Source organism: Alnus glutinosa, chromosome 4 (genome assembly GCF_958979055.1).
Source record: "Alnus glutinosa chromosome 4, dhAlnGlut1.1, whole genome shotgun sequence".
In the NCBI taxonomy this organism is placed as follows: Eukaryota; Viridiplantae; Streptophyta; class Magnoliopsida; order Fagales; family Betulaceae; genus Alnus; species Alnus glutinosa.
The window spans coordinates 33592432-33612342 of NC_084889.1; the positions used below are offsets into that span (position 1 = coordinate 33592432).

The 19911-nt window shown below is 34.5% G+C and overlaps 1 protein-coding gene across 1 annotated transcript; it reads left to right on the plus strand.

Moving 5' to 3' along the window:
* The first annotated feature begins 11341 nt into the window (after nt 1-11341).
* On the plus strand, nt 11342-13239 carry LOC133867192 (CBL-interacting serine/threonine-protein kinase 6). Its single transcript, XM_062303903.1, has one exon. The coding sequence runs from the start codon at nt 11644-11646 to the stop codon at nt 12946-12948; it is 1305 nt and encodes a 434-aa protein (XP_062159887.1). The 5' UTR covers nt 11342-11643; the 3' UTR covers nt 12949-13239.
* Nucleotides 13240-19911: the final 6672 nt, after the last annotated feature.

Sequence of the window (19911 nt, forward strand, 5' to 3'; positions counted from 1 at the left end):
ATATTATTATTATTTTTTTTATAAAAATTAAAAACTAAAAAAAAAAAAATCTTTTTTAAAAAAATATTCTGATCAACCGGAGGACGTAATGCTTCTTTTCAGTATCGTCGTTTGGCACGATACAAGCTTGTAGCTCGCCAAACTCATCCCCGCCTTTCAGAACGTGGACATGGCTAATTTCCTATCCTTCGATGTCTATGATATTGATCTTTCAAATGTTATAAATGATTCCAATCTGAATTTTGTTTTGTTACAAACGACGAGCAAGTTTATCATCATTGTGGAAGACCTTGATTGGTTTCTAACGGAGAAATAGACGGTGACCGGAGGGGTGTCCAGAAGATCGGGTCGCGGTTGAGAAATAACACCACCCCATAAAACCCATCTTTTTTTTTTAAAACAAAAAATTAAGAAATAAAATTTTAGTTTATTTATTTATTATTTTTTAATTAGAAAATGACTCGTGGCAGGGGTATTATGGAGATATTCAGGTAAAATTGGCATTTTTCAAAGGTTTTGATAGTTTGGGGAGACAGAGTGCAAGCTTTGATAGTTTGGAGGGCCATCTAAAAAAAAGTGATAATTTGAGATGTTAAATTATATTTTTTCCAATAAATAAAAAAGTAAAAGAATGTGACGTGTGAGATCTATTATATATATTGGTTGGTTTTTATTTCATCTCTCTGATCCTCTCAAATCACTAATGTAGCAATGTGTGGCTGTTATTTGCTCATTTTCTGATTCGATCAATTTCTCATCATTTAAACGTGGTCCCAACTTCAGAGTAAATAATTGCTTAACCTAATCTCTAATTGTTTAATTAATTAACCAAAACTCTTTAGACTTTCGATCTGGTTTAATTTATTTAGTGATCAGGTGCACATTGTTATTACAAAACTCTTTAATAGGAGAAGAAATACAAATAGGTCACTCTTTCTTTCTTTTTAATGAATAAATTTTTATTAGAAGGAAAGCAAAGAAAACAAAACAGAACCAAGACTCAAAGGATACAAAGCAGCCGCAGGCATATTAACCTCACAATCACAATCAACAATTTTTTGTTTTTTATAATCGAGCAGAAAATTGTGAGAGGCCTCCGATTAAACCTCTTTTATTGATCGAGTAAGAATTTTCTTACAAATACCTATTCAGACAAATGAACCCCTCAAAACCTTCTCACAATTCCTTACAATCTCATGTACTTCGAGCAAGAACATGCTAAGGATCCCGATCTGGCCAACTAAAACTAACCACACAAAGAGAACAAAAACCTAAAAAGAGAGATATCAGCCAATTACATTATCAGAACAATTACACCGACTCTCAACATATGTTGAAGATAGCAATATATATCCTTGTCTATGGTAAAAATGTCTCATGAAATTTTAATTTCACAAAAATAAGTGATAAAATGAAAGAAAATATATGCAACAATAACCCCAAAGGGGTGGCTGAGTGGTTAAGGCTAAGGGCTTCTAGGGCATTTCTCTGTTAAGGTCTCTAGTATGAGATTCTTCGGTGCTACCTCCCTACTGGGGCTAGCCATTCGGGTATAACCCTCGATTATATTCGAGGTCCAATGCTTGAAGTAGCGTCGGACATTGGGCCTGAGATCTTGGCTGGGCCTCTACGCTCGGAACATTCTACCACTATGTATGGGCTAGACATCACGAGGTACTGTTCGGCTATAAGTGAACTAGGATACCCTAATAAATATATATATATATATATATATATATATATATATATATATATATATATATAACAACGTTATCTAACAATTGGAAAGGACATTTGCATCTTATGTTGTATATTGGTTCTTCATGTATATCGGTCCTTGTCTATCGTATGGGCCATCAATCGATCGAAGGGGCAAAAGGTAAACAATATTATTATTTGTAAAGGAGCAGCACTCGCAAAGAAGTATATATATATATGGATACAATGCTTCTCGACAATTTGGATTCATTAATGGCGTGAATTTTGTTGATTTAATATTGAAAATATCTGATGGCCGTCGTGGACCAAACGTTTTTAAAATATTCAAGTTTTTCTTTGGACTTGTTAGGCCTTAAATATATTGTATGTATTAGTGAAAATAAAATAAGACCTACTTATGATCATTATATAGAAAACTCTTTTCTTCATCATCTATGTGCTGAATGTGCATTGCACTTCGCTCCAAAGTCATGTACATATACCAAATATCATAAGCTAAGCCAAATTAATATGACAAAAAATGTAGAGAGAGGGGGAGAGATATAGATATTGTAATCTATATGAAATTGGTTTCTAGCATAAGAAAGCATGTGGGTATGATAGGAAACCCTAGATTTGTTTTCCCTAATAAGTCATTACCATAATAAGATGTATCGACACTTAAGTGCTTTTGGTATTGCGATTTTAAAAAATTTTGCTAAAAAATATATCGTCTGAGAATGCATTTTTAAAAAATTGTAATTTGAAAATATAGAAAAATTTGCGTTTTTAAATCGCAGGTAAAGAGATACACATAATTTTAAAGGCTACACTATGATTTTATCAAATACTTAAGTTGTGTTTTTTAAAAGTTCTGTTTTTAAATAACATATTTTGAAATCGTAAACCTGAACAAACTCTTAGTAAGCTAAACCAATTTTTATAAAAATTCATTCTTATATTAAAGAAAATTTAATACTCAACAACTTACACTGCTGGAAATATTGGATTCATAAAAACTTTTGTGGTGCTTTGCTAGTATTCTGTACGTGGTGAACAAAAATTTTGTATGTACGATATTCTTTAATTATATATGATGCATTAGTAGAATTCAGTCATGTAATTGGAACCGTGGTGCGTTTGGTTCGTAATAATATTCAATATTCGAATCGGGTTTTTATTCAAAAACCCATACCCGGATCCAAGTTGAATAAAACTCATGGGTCACTTGAATAAAGTTTGAATAGTTTGAATAAACCCATCATATATTTATTATTATTATTCTTTACCATACCAATCATTATACACAACTTTTCATACAATCCAATCATTTCCAATCATTTTATACTATTATAAAACACTTTTTTAAAACCCATCATATATTTTTTATTATTATTTTTTACCATACCAATCATTATACACAACTTTTCATACAATCCAATCATTTCCAATCACTTTATACTATTATAAAACACATTTTTCCAATCTTTCAAATTCAACGCCCAAACACATATTCAAAAGAATCTAAAATTATATTCAACATCCAAACACATTTTCATTGCCTTGAAATCCGTGATCAGATTCAGAATATTATTCATATTCGAAATATTCGATACCCAAACGCACCACTAAATACTCGTCTAAATACTCTTAAGATGATACATGTGAAAATGATCGCAGATGAAGCAGCTCACGACCTAACTAAGGAGTTGTTAATTACGTACCCGTGTTATAGATTCAATTTGATTTGAAGATATTCTCCCATTAATCTATGATATTATTTTTTGAGAAGGTTCGTTCTGTGATGTAGAATTTTTATGCTCTTTTGTGGTTTTTATAATGAGAAGAGATTTATTTCAAAAAAAAACTTTTAAGATGGAGACTACACCAAGTAATGCATCGCAGTCGCGGGTTGATTCGAAACCAGTGTTGAATTAATGAACATTAATTGGACCAATAATGCATACAAATAATAGAAACATGATCGAAATAATGAACTCACGACTTCAACTTGCTAGCAGCCTTTGAAAACGACATCCAATTAAATCCCAAGCTAGAAACATTGGCAACTTGAGCTAGTTCCACATGGTGTAGCGTACGATCGAATTCTCAAAAAACTTTGTTTTTTGTCGCTTGCAGTTAGCCATGTGGGTTACGTTTAGTGAATCCAGTTGTTGCTAAATGTACATTTAGAGATGTGTCCTTTTATATATATAGCTATTTAGCCACGTGACGTTTAACCACGTGCCACTCACTCGTGGCTAAATGCATTTTATTTTTGAAAAAAAAAAAATTACACTTTTAGCCACGTGGAACTAACACACATTGCTAACACCACATTTTTTTTAAAAAAAAAAAAAAGAAAAAGAGAAGAAGAACATAAATTAAATACAAGTTATATATATATATATAAAGGGTATGCAGATGCAGTTAATAACCGCATCCGCATACCCTAATATCCGCTATTCACACATTCAGATAGTGGATGCAGACGAATAAATATATGCCCGCATGACACACCTAATGTTGAGAATTTCATCCAATCATGAACCATAACCTGCTAATTTCATGCAGAGCTGGATTGTATTGAGACATTGGGATAAGATCATAAAAGTAAACCTTAACCGACCAACTTAATTGAATGGATAAGACCTCTCAACTATAATTCATTAACTTCATATTTAATTCATGGATCGTGTAAAAATTTGTAAACTCTATGACCTAATCCGGAAAGAGGTAGCTTATTGGATCGATCGGTCCTATCATATTGCAACCAGTTCATGGCACTCGATCTACGTGACTATGAATCAACCTATATATGGGAAACATTTCAGAAGACAATTGATAAATTTCATTGGAAGAAAATTATTCATCCAGCATTGGTTTTTGGCTTGTGCTTGCTACATGTCTGTTGGTAGAACCCAAAACCGGCCACCAAACTGCCCCCTTGAGTTGTACGTACGTGATTATTAAATATTAATTAAAATATTAGCAATCATTATTCTATTTGTTTTTCCCATTTTTTATCTTTCGATAATGGGTGCATGTCACACTTTGTAGATGTACTAGTGTCCAACAAAAAGGCTCCACATAAATGCAATCATATTCGATCGTTCCAATAATAAATAGTTATATCCACCCATTATCTGGGGATCCCACACGTCCATCCAGCGATTTTCTATAATATTATATATACACACAATTATCTTTTCTTTTCTTTTCTTTTCTTTTTTATAGGTATAATTAAAATGAATGAAAGAGATTAATTTCTTGCTCGTATTTTTTTGAGGTGTAAGAATGTCGTCGTTAACTGGTTAATGGAGGTCATGCATGTGAGCAGTACGTGCCAAACGCAGCCTTATTGGACAGAAGACAAGAGAAAGAAACAAAAACTTCCATCTATATTTATTATTTGGTTTGTCTCAAAGTATTATATGAAGAGATCGATATTATTGGGGCTACATGTGATCGATCGGATCAATATTCAAGCAATTTGAAGATGCAACAGGCTTTTTGGTGAGATCGAGAATCTTGTCGATCACCCATGTGGAATGAAATCGATCGATCCCTGAATAAATCATACATCTCCGGCGTCTTTTCGGAATTGGAAATATTGGACTCATTGCATTTATTATTAATGCCAATTTCTATAACAATGGAAAATAAATGGAGAGATATTATTTTATGGTTTACCTTTTATTTTATTGCATCTAATAGTATACAAGTAATATTATATATGGACTATCTTTTTATTCTTCTAAAATTAATGTGAATTTTAAAATTACTATTGAATATATATAATGTCATATTATTAATTTAAAAAATTTTAAATGAAGTGACAATAATATATTCGGCCACCATTAGATATGTAAAACCTAATATAGACTATAAATAATTCTTATCTCTTCGTTCCATTTGAACTAAAAATGATCATGTTCCATGATAATCAATGTCTCTAAAAAATGAAAAAAAAAAAAAAATAAGTCATGTTATAATATTAATTAAATTATTAAATTCATCATTTTCTATTAGTTTAAATTTTTTAGATGAGTGATGCTTTTACGTAATATCAACTTAAATTTTTAAAATGAGAAATGTCCTTATTTGTTTGAAATGATTTTTAAATTTTTTTTTTTTTTATTATTATTGTAATATAGAATAAAAGTAAAAGTAGTTTAGAGTGTTTTGTAACTGTTTTTATGTTTTAGATTGTTTTCAAATGTTTTTATCTGTTTTTGAAAAAAAAAAAAAAAAAACCTTAATTTCGGATTAATAATGAGTTTCACTCCTCGTATGGGTAAATAAAACATTTGCATAATTCATGACAATGAAATTGCAGGCTCGTTGCGGCGCATGGATGATAAGACTTCTCGTCCATCCAGTAATGACAACATAACTGCATAGTGATGAAGTCTACGGTTGCGATGCGCTTTTTGAGGCAATTATTGGTACCATTCCACCGTACATGTAATCTTGATGATGCAACGAAAATATCTTCTTCTTTTTATTTTATTTTATTTTATTTTATTTTATTTAAAAATATCAATTGTAAGATATATAAAACAAAAATATTTGTTTTTTTTTATTTTTTTTATTGTAATGAACACGTGTTGGCTTTATATTGGGTGTGACGTGACTGACTAACGAAATTTGTTAACTTGGTGGATTAAAAACGTGTCTAGTGACTGATTTGTAATTATAGTTTATTATAAAGATTTTCTATGAATTTTTTGTACTATAAGAAGTGATTTGTAATTTAGGTCAACTCCAGATACCGATAGTGTAATTTTTCCAAAAATTAAACTAATTAAAGTATCATTATCCCTTAAAAGATGAATGAGCAAATCAAAAGTCAGAAAAGATATGCTTGCTTGAGGTTATCTTTTAGTATTAAATTATTTTTCACTAAAAGAGGACGTAGAAGTTACCACCTGATCATCTCTGGGTTAGCTAGTTTGCATTGGTGCATGCACTTGGTGGCTGTGCTGTACTCAAAATTAAAAGTATATAGATGGCGTAAGCCCTTCATGTTTTTGAATAAATTAATGGGATAATTACACTTAACCTCTTGATTTATCTACGGTGTGGCGATTTACCCTCCAATGTACTAAAATTGGTACATGATCCCTCCGAACTTGCCAACGTGTGGCAAAATCAACCTTCCGCCCAATCGACCGTTCGTTTGGACGGAAAATCGGTCACGTGCAAGTCACGTGACCGTTTAAAACAGAGATCCTCCCCAAGTCACGTGACTTGCACGTGACCGACTTTCCATCCAAACGAACGGTCGATTGGACGGAAGGTTGATTTTGCCACACGTTGGCAAGTTCGGGTGGGTCATGTACCAATTTTGGTACAATGGGGGATAAATCGCCACACCGTGGATAAATCAGAGGGGTTAAGTGTAATTATCCCTAAATTAATTAAGAAGATCGACTATATATATAAACCACTTCCATTATAATATGTGATTCTTTATTTACCATATACAATAACAAGAAAAATAAAAATTGAAGACACCAATTAAGTAAAACAAGAAGCAGATCAAAAGAGTATGCTAGCTAATGCTATGCTCCACCACATGCATTAATAGCGTTGAAAATTTTGGTAGGTTGAACTGATCAACCAGACCTTAATTAAGACAAGACACATCCAATTAGCTTAGCTTATCCTCTCTACTATGATTTCTTTTCGAAGACAATAATTGAACATAGGATCTCCATCCCAAATCATGTAATGATTAAGACAAAGCTAGGGAAATTAACCCCTTGGCCCCTTACAATTAATATGTTTTTTTTTATACCATTCCCTTCATTTTATTACTTTTTCTCATCAAATTGTTGTAAATGTAATTCTGTCTTTTCCACACCCCTTAATTACATTATTTGGGATAGAGATTTTTATGTTCAAATGGATTTAACTTGAGTCCAATTAAAATTAGAATTTAACTTATTAGAAATGGAACCTGTGTTTTATAACGAGACACAAAAAACACGTATTCCAATGTTAAAACTTGATTTCTTATTCCTTATAACGAATTGAGATTTTGGTTAGAATTACAAATTTTATGTAAAAGTAATGTTAAAAATTATATTTTTATTTTATAATTACCTTATAATGCTCTTCACTAATTTTTAGGTGTCATTGATAAAATAAAAAGTTAAAAAAAAAATGATTAAAAATTGTCACATCAATATTGTCCTACCATTACTCTTTAAATAATTATAAACATATAAGGACAAAATATAAATAAATAAATGGGCCAGCCTACAGAAGCAAAGCTGAAGGATGAGCTAAGTGGGGCCCGGAACAGTTCAGAAGACGACCTCCACCAGGAAAAACCAGTCACAACACGTTTCCCTGTCTGCTTTTCATATTTTGTTTTTAATTTAAACAATTTATTTTGAAATATGTTTTTTTAATTATAAAAATATTGAAGTAATTATCGTGAAAAATATCGAGTTAATAAGTACTAGATATTAGAGCTAAACTATTTAATTAACTTGAAAATCATGTGTAGAATTTTAACAACTTAATTTACAAGAACATTTTAAAATTTTTTATCAAAAAAAAAATTCTAATCCTTTTTAATTTGTGAGGAGAAGAGTTTCTGCTACTATTACTATTACACCACATGTTTGACTGATAATATTTGAGAAATTTTGATATAACACATGAGAACATCACATAAATTCTAAAATAACATTGAAGGTTAAGATTTAATAATACAATTATTTGACAATTTTATTATAACATCTTTTTTCAAATTAATTAGATTGAAATAATTTTTTCTAATTTAATTTCTTAGACAGAAACAGGTGCAAACGGCATATATAGAGTTGTAGAATGACATAAAAGCATAATTAGTCTATGTTTGAATATAATGTGTTGTGTTTGGATCAAGTCGAATCATAAATATAAAATATATGAATCAACTTTAATTCAATTTATTTAATTAAACAGGTCAAATCTTTCTATCATAATTTATTAAGTTTATATTAAATTTATATCAAATTTAGTGATTGTTTAAAAAATTGTCCCTATTGAAAAATAGAATTAGTGCTTGAAAATGAAAACAGAAGGGCCAAGGAAACAATGGGTGGTAAAACTGTCGGCGCGCAAGTGGCGACCAAAAACGAGGTGGGCGGGTTTCTGCTATTGGCTGACATCATTTCCTCCCACTTGCAAGCCGCCTCTTCCACAGTCTGCCGCTGACTCCGACCGCGCGTTTATGTGGTTCCTAGCAGCTTCTGAGCTCTCTGACCAAGAAGAACAGAAAATATCTCAGCCGCTTTTTTTTCTTTTTTTAATCACATGCGACAAAGATGATATATTAATAAATTAAAACATGAACTTCAGTGTCACAATTAATAAAAAAAAATATAATAACTTCTTGAATATCTTTTATGATGTAACTTTTAATATAATTTCAGTCTTTTTCACACCGAAAATATAGATAAAATATATTATATCCTTCAGATATCCCTTTTTTGTTAATACTCCTGAAAAATTACAAAAAATATATATCATACACTTTTAGGCTAATGGAGTATTAGAATTGTGGATTGGGAGCGGTACAAGAGGTGATCGAACAATTTTAACGGTTAGTAGGTAGTTTAACCACCTACAAATAATCAAAATAGTGATCGGTGATCTTAAATAATGGTTGTGGTGAGAAATTAGTAGCGGTGGTGGTAAGACTAGTGCGGGAGGTGATAGTCGGTGAAAAAACAGTTTTGATTATTTACCGTCATAACAAAATTTAGACCGATTATTTAAAATATCCTAAATATTGCACCCGATAAATGCAGGTGCAATACATATGGTTGCCATGTCCCTTTTTTGGGAACTCAAATTCAAGAAATTAAATTTTTAGATATGGAATGATCATCCTTAGAACTTGAGTTTTAAGATTTCTGTTAATGTTATAATTTGAAAATTAAAACTATAATATTCACTAATAATTCTCTTGGGTCAAAACTAATAATTAAGTTTAGACTAATTATTTTCCGGCGAGGGCCAAGGGTCCTCTCAGTCTTTCGAAGCTGACGGGTCACCATCCCAACAGACAACGTAAAAACTCACCGGGCCCACTGCATGAGGAGGGCACGTGGCAAGGTAGCAGGTCGGTAGCGCGTGGATTTACATTCTACCTATGCAAACACACACAAAACACCTACATTAATTAGTCCCAGGTATTTATCAAGGACATTCTTCTCTCGGCTGTAACCATCCCAACCCCCAAACCCGGACAATATTACCAATTTAGCCTCCTACCCTACTCAATGCGAACAGATTTTTGAGGATTTCTCGAAAATTCTTAAAATTGTTTTTATCATATAGAATTTTTTTTTTTTTTTTAAAAAAAATGATTGAAATTTAATCAAATCCATGTTTATTATTTATATTAATATAATATTTATTATCTGAGAAATTATCATACTTGATCATATTATTAAAATTATTTATATATTATAATAAAATTGGAGAACATTAAAGTTATTTTCTATCAAATTGGGTCGGATGAAATTTTGTTAATTCAGATTATTAAGCTGATATTTGTTTTTAGAACATGAGATTTTTACATATATATGTATTTGTAATAAGTAATGCTATTTTTTATGTTCATTTATTATCCTTATTTCATTGGTTCGGGTACCGTAGCGTATTTTAGTTGACTTTTCTTTTGTTGCTTTTTAAGTAAATGACAAAAAAAAAAAAAAAAATCACGTAAAACATAGTGTCAGTCAGTGTGAAATTGGTAATATTACTTGTTTTTAATAGAGTATGTATATGCTTGATTAAAAGAATGTATACGTGAGAATCACATGTACATACTTTATTAAAAGTGCATATACATGTGAAAATTATACACGTTCTATATTAAAAAGACATGTCAGTATGAGAATAAAAAAAATACGTTAGTATTTTAAGGAAAATTAAAGTGATAAATGGGTGTAAAAGCATATTTTAATTTTAAATAGAGTACTTACATGCTCTATTAAAGATTTGTATATCTGAGAATCACATGTACATATTTTATTAAAAATAAACATATACATGTGAAAATCGCATAGGCATTCTACATAAACAAAATACATGTCTACATGATAATTAAAAATTGTCAAAAATTCCGATCCAATTTGTACAGAAAATTGCTGGATCAAGAATTCAAGATCCCATGATAAAGCATCTATTAAAAAAAAAGAAAAAAGAAAAAGAAAAAAAGATCCCATTATAAAGCGGACTTTTACTCTTAACCTCTCATGCTTTTATGCTTATCATCAATCGGGGCGCATCGTCACCCGCAGTAGCTTATCACTAAGTCACCGTTTCGATGACAATTCTCGGTAACTTTTGACCCACAGAATTATTAGTATATTCCATGATCGCCAACTGAGGGCGAGCTACTAATGATCCCAGCCTTACGTCTGTCTCACAAAGCAGCAAACGTGGCGAACTCTCAGCGTACGATTTCGAGTCCACCACTAGCCACTGACAATTTCTGACACGTGTCTAAGGGAAACCGGTTTGTCACCGTCAGATGAGGGCTTTCTTGGAACCCTAACCTGAAGGGTGTAAAGGTCATTTGGGTTATGGCAAACCAGTATATAACAGGAGGCAATGCACTGAACCAGAAAATTGGAGGGCCTGAGATTGGGGCTCTGATAAATCTTTGAGAGAGTCTGTGGAGTTTTGAGTTTTGTAATCAGAGAGACGGGTGTAGTTGGGAATGCAGAGAGATGGTAAGAGCTTCGCTGAGAAAGCCTGAGTTGAGTTGGCGAGCCAAGCGGTGTCTCGGCGGCAGGACCTGCCACCGGAAACACGTAGAGGACGGGTGACCGTCCGATCTTCTTCGGCTAGCTCCTATCTGTAAATTCACCTACCCAAGTTCAGATTCTGTTGGTTTCTTTGTTTTTTCTGTAATTGAAAGTATAGCTAGAAATGGGTGAGAAGGGTAGAGATGGCAACTCCACGTTGCTCCACGGGAAGTACGAGCTGGGTCGGCTTCTGGGTCACGGTACTTTCGCGAAGGTGTACCACGCGAGGCACTTGCAGACCGGGAAGAGCGTGGCGATGAAGGTGGTGGGGAAAGAGAAGGTGATAAAGGTGGGGATGATGGAGCAGATCAAGAGGGAGATCTCGGTGATGAAGATGGTGAAGCACCCGAACATCGTCGACCTCCACGAGGTGATGGCCAGCAAGTCCAAGATCTACTTCGCCATGGAGCTCGTCCGTGGCGGGGAGCTCTTCTCCAAGATCGCCAAAGGCAGGCTGAAAGAGGACGTGGCCAGAGTTTACTTCCAGCAGCTCATCTCCGCCGTCGATTTCTGCCACAGCCGCGGCGTCTACCACCGTGATCTCAAGCCCGAAAATCTCCTCCTAGACGAAGAGGGCAATCTTAAAGTCACCGACTTCGGGCTCAGCGCGTTCACGGAGCACTTGAAGCAGGATGGGCTCTTGCACACCACTTGTGGCACGCCGGCGTATGTGGCTCCTGAAGTTATCGGTAAAAAAGGCTACGACGGCGCCAAAGCCGACCTCTGGTCTTGCGGCGTCATTCTCTACGTCCTCCTCGCCGGGTTTCTACCATTCCAGGACGATAACATCGTCGCCATGTACAGGAAGATTTACCGCGGAGACTTCAAGTGCCCGCCTTGGTTCTCCTCCGAAGCGCGCAGGCTCATCACGAAGCTGCTCGACCCGAACCCGACAACCCGAGTCACCATCTCCAAGATCATGGACTCTTCCTGGTTCAAGAAGTCCGTCCCCAAGAGCGCGAGACCCAACAACGAGGCGGAACTCGAGGACGCCGTTTTGGAGAAATATTCAAGCAAGAAGTCGGAGACTTTGAACGCGTTCCACATCATATCGTTGTCCGAAGGGTTCGACCTGTCGCCACTGTTCGAGGAGAAGAAGAGGGAGGAGAAGGAGGAGCTGAGATTCGCGACGACGAGGCCGGCGAGCAGCGTGATATCGAGGTTGGAGGAGGTTGCGGCCAAGGCTGGGAATTTCAGCGTGAAGAAGAGCGAGTCCAGGGTGAGGCTTCAGGGCCACGAGAGCGGGCGCAAAGGGAAGCTGGCTATTGCTGCGGAGATCTTCGCCGTGACGCCGACGTTTCTAGTCGTCGAGGTTAAGAAGGACAACGGCGACACCCTGGAGTACAACAATTTCTGCAACAAGGAGCTCCGGCCGGGGCTCAAGGACATACTATGGACCTCCCTTGCAGAGAATCCCGCTCTGGGTTAATGAAGATTAATATTAATCTGTGTTGATTATTGTTTAGACCATTGATGTTGATATTGATGATGTTGTTATTGTTGTTGTTGTTACTGTTCTGAATTAAGGTGGCAAATTGAAGGACCACGGTGTCTTAAAATTGTGTTTGGATTGATGTTTGGTGGTGGTGGTTGTATTGGCCCGATCGAAAAGTTGATTTTGTGAATCAGTGAATTCAGTTGTTCATTCATTCGTCGCCTGTGCTGATGTTTTCATGTTTGTTTGAACGTGTGCAAGTGGATGGGGTTTGCTTTGTTCTCACATGGGCTTCTTAATTCTCATAACACTTCTTCTGCTTTTCAATATTGTAATAAATAAGATAATTATAGTGATAAGTTGAAATATATATATGGTGATTTCTTGTCATAAATCATCATTCTGCATTATTAAAGTTGCCACTAAATGCTTTACACGCCATCAATGGATTTGATTAGTTTTTACACGATGATCCCTACAATCTTAATGAATTTGTAAATTTCATATACATAGTTTGTTTTGGACGCAATATTTTTTTTTCACGTATAATATTTTTAACGAAATAAGTTTTTAGAAAAAATATTTTTTTTGGCATTTGGCTCATATGAAAAAATACCAACACGTAAAATAGAATCCGACAACCGTCTCTGAAACCCAACGACGTCCGGCCAACGTCACTAGATTCCGATGAACTAGATTCTGGCCAAATGACCGGAATTTGACCAGTAGGGCAGGAATTCGGCAAGTTTCACTGGATTCCATCCAGTTTCGTCGGAATCTTGCTTACTTTGGCTGGAATCGGGCAGAAATTTCTAGATTCTGGCCAACTGACCGAAATCTGGATAATACGGTTGGAATCTGGCTTGCCGGTCAGAATCCGGCAATCGAATATAAAAATTTAGGATCTTCAGCAGTAGAGTTGGTCTACCAACAAATTCCAATACCCGGCGGTGGCGGATTCCCACAAACATGCGTGCAAGAATGAAGACTTTAAATCTAGAAAATGATTCTTTTTTCAAAAATTAAAGAAGTTTTTACGGTCAAACTGAAAATGATTTTTATTTACCATTATTTTCGCCCATACTAAATACCAAAAAATGTTGAAAACATTTTACGCCGAAACAAACGGAGCATTAAATTACAAAATTTAGATCGTTTTTAGGCATCAAAATATTTGGAGAATATTACTTATTAAAAATGTAGTATGTTACAATTGAGAATTTAGTATATATATTTTCATCATGTTCTTTGCTTTTTATGTTGTAAAAAAGATTTGAGTCAAAAATTGTTTTTTAGTTTTCTGAACCGTCTAAAAAAAAAAAAAACTTTTTAAAATAAAAATTGTTTATGGTTACCTCGATAATACTTTTTAATAGGTGGCATTTTCCAAGTATTTGGATGCTTAGAAACGGCCCAAATTTCGTAATTTGAAAAATTTACTATTCTTTTGGAATTTTAAGGATCCATCCTAATCCTTCGTTTCTATATATATATATATATTGTGTGTGTTTAAAAATCTTTAAAATTGTAACAAATGAAAACATTTTACATTAGTGAAGCACCCTAATAAGTTCTCTGTTCTCCCCACATTTTATCTTCAACTTCTTACCGAAGTTCTTTGCTTTCATGGGTTAAGTTTTGTTTCTATAATTCTTTCACGCTCTCTATAAAATAGATTTTTTTTTTTCAAAAAAAAATAAGAAGAATTAATCACTATTATTTTTTATAATATTATAAATAATAAAACTGTGTGGAAAGAGAGTCTTTCGAGTTTCCATTATTGGGCTTCCTTTAAATGAGACGAAAGGTATTGTTATCCAATTAGCTCCGCTGTTTCTCAATTATTGTAGTGTCGTTTCTATCAAAGGTTCACATCCCTGTCGTATAACATTTTACAGCGCCCATGAACAAAAAAAAAACGGTCCAGCTGATACTAGCCATTCGAATTTTACAAAAATAAATTTCACTTTCATTATAATCTAAATCATATTATATAATTCAAATCGACTTAATAGACATCCCATTATGTAATATTACAATTCATATTCAAATAATCGACAGGACATCTCAAGGGATTAAGACTAAGATTAATTAGCAAATTTTGTTTTACATGATTAAGAGAAGGACTAGTCATCTTGATGTTTCCCACATGGCTCATGCTTGGCATTTCAAAGTTGGTAAGCCGTGGGACAATTGGAAAACCTTCCCACGCGGTTTGGTGAGCATTGAATTAGACCGCTATCATGGGCAATATTTAGGGTATTGTTACACGCTACAAATAATTAATTTGGATTGCTCTTAATTTTAAATGAAACGTCCAAAAAGCTACAACGAATAAGAGAAAGAGAATGATGCTTTGCACCCATATATGCAAGTCACATGGGTGGCTGAACCACCCATACGTCCAAAAAAGAAGATAATTTGACCACCTCCCCAATAAGAGATATTGCACGGGATTTCAATTCAAAGACAAATGAAGTCTTAGAACTCTTGCGAAATGGATGACAAAAATTGCTTTGTTTTTTAGGAAGTAATGTTGGTTGGGTGGTCACCAGCTAGCTTGCTAGGATGATTTGAAAGGCAATTTGCATTTATTTTTGTTTCTATGCTTCATGCATCTGTCAATTGGCTTACAAACAATCCAACCATGTATTGGCTTTACATATATACATAGTACTTCTCAAACTGCCTAGCAAATGCAAACCAGCCAAGAAAATAGATGCGCTAACACAAAATGAATTTCAAATTAACGTGCTTGTCTGTTGCTTGTTATTAAAGAATACAACATTATATCCATCCGGTCCTTGTGCCTCGTGTATTATCCTTTAAATTAATTTGTGTGGCTCTTATAATACCGATTAAGTACGGTTTCCACAATAATAAGACAATAATTTTATTTAGAAAAAAAAAGACAATAATTTAAATCACAAAGCACATATTCAGAAGCATCCTCAGATAAATGATGGGAAAATATTTAAAATTGACTCATAACACATGATTCATCCCCCCCCCCCCCCAAAAAAAAAAAAAAAAAAAAACACAAAGTACGATGTCGCAAAATCAATGAACCAAACCATTAACAATATATATGTGTGTGTTCTCAAGACACTGAAATTGTCTCTCTCTCTAATTATTTACTATTTAAAAATTGGTACGATTTCCATCTACGTACATAATAAAATCAATTATAAGAGTGATGATTAATTATGTTAACCATGCTATCGATCGGTTGATGATCCCTTCAAACGTAAAGGTTATATGCTTTTGTGCTGACAATGATGATTTTATAAACTATAACTTTCATGTTGATCCGTTCATCTTTCAACAAGATTTTTCTCTAAAACCGGGTAGAAGAAAATTCTTTCAAATAATTCAATATATTAAATTGATATAAATTTTTAGAGTATGAAAAATGCATCCTCAAATAATCACTTGTTCTAAGGACGTATATGGATTTATTTCTTTCAACCAATTTGAAAGAAATATATACTTTCTATGCTTTTTTTTAGCTTCTTTTTTTTTTTCCTTCAATATATATATATATATATTTCTTTGATCATGAAGCATGCACCTGCAAATTCTTGCAAGCATATGCATGAGGCAGCGCGGCGTAGAACCCCTTCCTAGGGATCTATAAGCACCAAATTTGAATTGATTTTTGGTTTTTGTTTGAATATTAAAAGGCTACTTCTGTTACAATATTAATTAAATGATTAAATTCACTATTTTTTTTTTCGGTTTTAACTTAATTTGGGATAAATTATGATTTAACATTGTATCCGAACAAAAGTTATAAATTTAAACATTATTTCTATAATTTATCTTTTACTTTATTAAATATTTCACAAAAAAATAAGTGATGATTTAAATAATGGTTTCACTGGAGTGCACATATAGAGGATACCTTCCTAACAAGTTGGTATATACGCGGTGCTGTCAGGCAGGACTAGGACAGTATGTTGATGAATTTGATTTCACATGAAACAATAAAATGGACTTGTCAATTTAATGTTTAGGGGGCATGTTCCCACTCTCTTTCAATTCAAATTAAAGCACATGGCCGGCCGGGTATAGACTAAGGGTCCGTATCGGTTTGAGTTTACAATTTTAATAAGTATAACTTAAAAGTAACGATTTTAAAATATGCGATTTGAAAACGTAATTTTTAAAAACTCAGTTAAACGTTTGACAAAATCGTATATTTTCCTTTAAAATTTCGGTTTAACTTTTAAAATTGTGCGTTTTTTTTAAAAAAAAAAGTCTTGCTTACGATTTGTTTACGTTTTCAAATCGCAACTTTTTATAAATACTCAATTTTAAACGATTAATTTTCTATGACTTTGTTTAAAATCATATTTTTTTGTACGAAATCACAATGTTAAATGCACCTTAAAACTGCAACGAAGCTTTGAAAAGAAATGTGCAGATCTGGCTATTAATATTGCAGATTTAATATGATTAATGACAATAATAATAATATTGTTGTGATTAGTATTTTGTGGGGGAGGTATTAGATTCAAGGAGGTGACCTCTATCTTTCTTTAATCATAATTACAAGCCAATTATATGAAGAATTTTTGGGAAGCTCATGGCAATGGACGGTGCCTATTCCCTGTACAACTAGGATTTCCAATTAGGAATACTTAATAATTATATTGGTGATGTTAAATCAACCTACAACGATTGATAATCTCTTCTACCTACCTACCTAGAATTATTAACCATGTTACTGATATTAATTATGTTCCTTAATTTGTAAATTTGCTTATTACAGTATTAAACAGGGTTGATTAGTCTTAAATCTTAATTGTAATGATGATTTCAGCTCCACACTCTGGGCCCAAAACATGCTTAATTCAAAATCCTTCTCCAGCGCCCATAGTTTAGATAATATGGCTGGATTAGGATATCCTGCAATTTATTGCAAATCGAATTTCATATAATCCGAGAACGAAATGAGAGTGTGTGGGGTTTAGGTGCTTCGGAGGACAAATGGCCGGGCTTTGCACTCTGAGCTCCGCACGGACCGCACCCTTCTCTCATAGGAATTCCAACTGAAAATTTCAAAGATTCTCATCCAATATGAACTTTTTTTCTTTTTTTTATTAGGGTATCTCAGATGGCTCATTTGTGGACGATACCACGGGTCTAGCTGTTCCGCACACAGTAGTAGACTGTCTGTGTGCAGAGATCCATGAACACCCTCAGACGAATTCCCGACCCAATACCCGGGCCACTCAGAGTACAGGGCGTTGAGTTACAAGCTTTTTACCTGAGGTGGCTAGCCCCAAGACGCAGTTTGCACCTGGTGGGTCTCGAACTCGCACCATCATGGGTATCGGACCCTAGAAGCCTTGAGCTTTTGACCACCAAGCCAACCCCTTGGGGTTAATATGAACATTGATCTATGATTGCACCCCCGCAAGGCCTAATTACATTCACCAGTTGTTAAGTGGATGGCCACAATATATAAGATGCAATGGACCAATTTTAAACTCAGATTTATTATATTATGTAACACCCAGTTCAATTTATAGTGTCTTCCAACTAAATAGACAATTAATTAATCAAGCTGATTAAATATATGAGTTTCTATATATTATATTAGAAACCTGAAAATCAAAAGCTATTCTCACTAATTAATATTCCTGTTGTGTGTGGCTTTGTGTTCAAACTTCAAACCCAGGAAAGATGATAAATGAAAGAAAATTACTGGACATATGGGTCTGGAGGTCTGGGACCTCTCTAATGGCATAAAAACATAGCTCCAATTTCTGAATGGGTCCCCGAAGTAAATGCATTGACCCAACGAAAACACCCGTATATATAAGCATCAAATTGCAAAATAAAAACCTAACATGTGAGAATGGGCCAAATAAATGGACTGATTCAATAGTTTCTTGAAATACACTCTAAGAAAGGGGCTACTAGAAAGTAGAAACGACGTTATTTGAGGCAGTCCTGTAATGGGCTACCTAGAAAAACAACCACTTCGACTGCAAAAGAGAGCTTGGAAGCCACAGTAAGAAAGATAACATTGATAATGACAAACTGGAGTTGTCATAAATGATCATCACCATGTTGTCCAGAGAAGGAGGTGCCCAAAGGAGGACACTTTGTGGATATCGCAACTGAATTTGTGCCCAGATATGAAAGTCTCCAGAAGCAAAAGGGGGTACTGATTAAGAAAATATCCAGAGGATAAGGTGGAGGGGAGTCGAGGGTTTGCTGTAAAAAACAAATTAAAAGAAGATATTAGTGCGTGTGGCCCCATGGTGGAAGGGGGCAATGGTGGATGGAGCGGCAACCGACGAATAAGACGGAGAGGTGTGTGAGCGAAGGAGGGGATGGATGTGTGGTATATTTGGCTTCTATATAAGATGCCAAAAAAAAAAAAAAAAGACAAAGGAGAAAGGGATGGGGGAAGAAGGGGGAGGCAAAGCTCTTCCTTTCTCTCCAGTTTGAACTCACTCGGGAGAGAAATGCCTCACCACCAGGAGGGAAGCAAGGGGGGCTTGGACAATTAATCACAAGGAGGGAGGGAAGAGGGGGGAGGCAAAAAGCTCTTCCTTACTCCCCTGTTTGCGCTCACCGGGGAGAGAAAGCCTCCCGGGAGACTCCACGGGGGAGAGCAAGGGTGAGAGCTGAGGGAGTGTAACTCGTTTCTTTGTTTGCTGCTTGTCCACCCTCTCAAGCATTCAGCAACAAAGCATGTGTGCGTTGTGCTATCGAACAGGCAGCAAAGGAAAAGTTGGTTTTTTTTTTTTTGTTTTTTGGGGGGGCAAGCCCTAGAAGAATCCATCGTCCTTACAAATATTACTTATGGACGTTAAATCCCAAACCTCCTCTGAAGGAAAAATACCCTTAACATGATCTTGAACAAAGGGATCTCTAGAACCACAAATCCTATAGTATATATATTGATTGAATTTGGATCCTCTCCATTTGAAATGGTGA

Bases quoted from the DNA above. Each gene is read 5' to 3' on its own strand.
- LOC133867192 (XM_062303903.1), top strand. From the start codon at position 11,644: ATGGGTGAGAAGGGTAGAGATGGCAACTCCACGTTGCTCCACGGGAAG.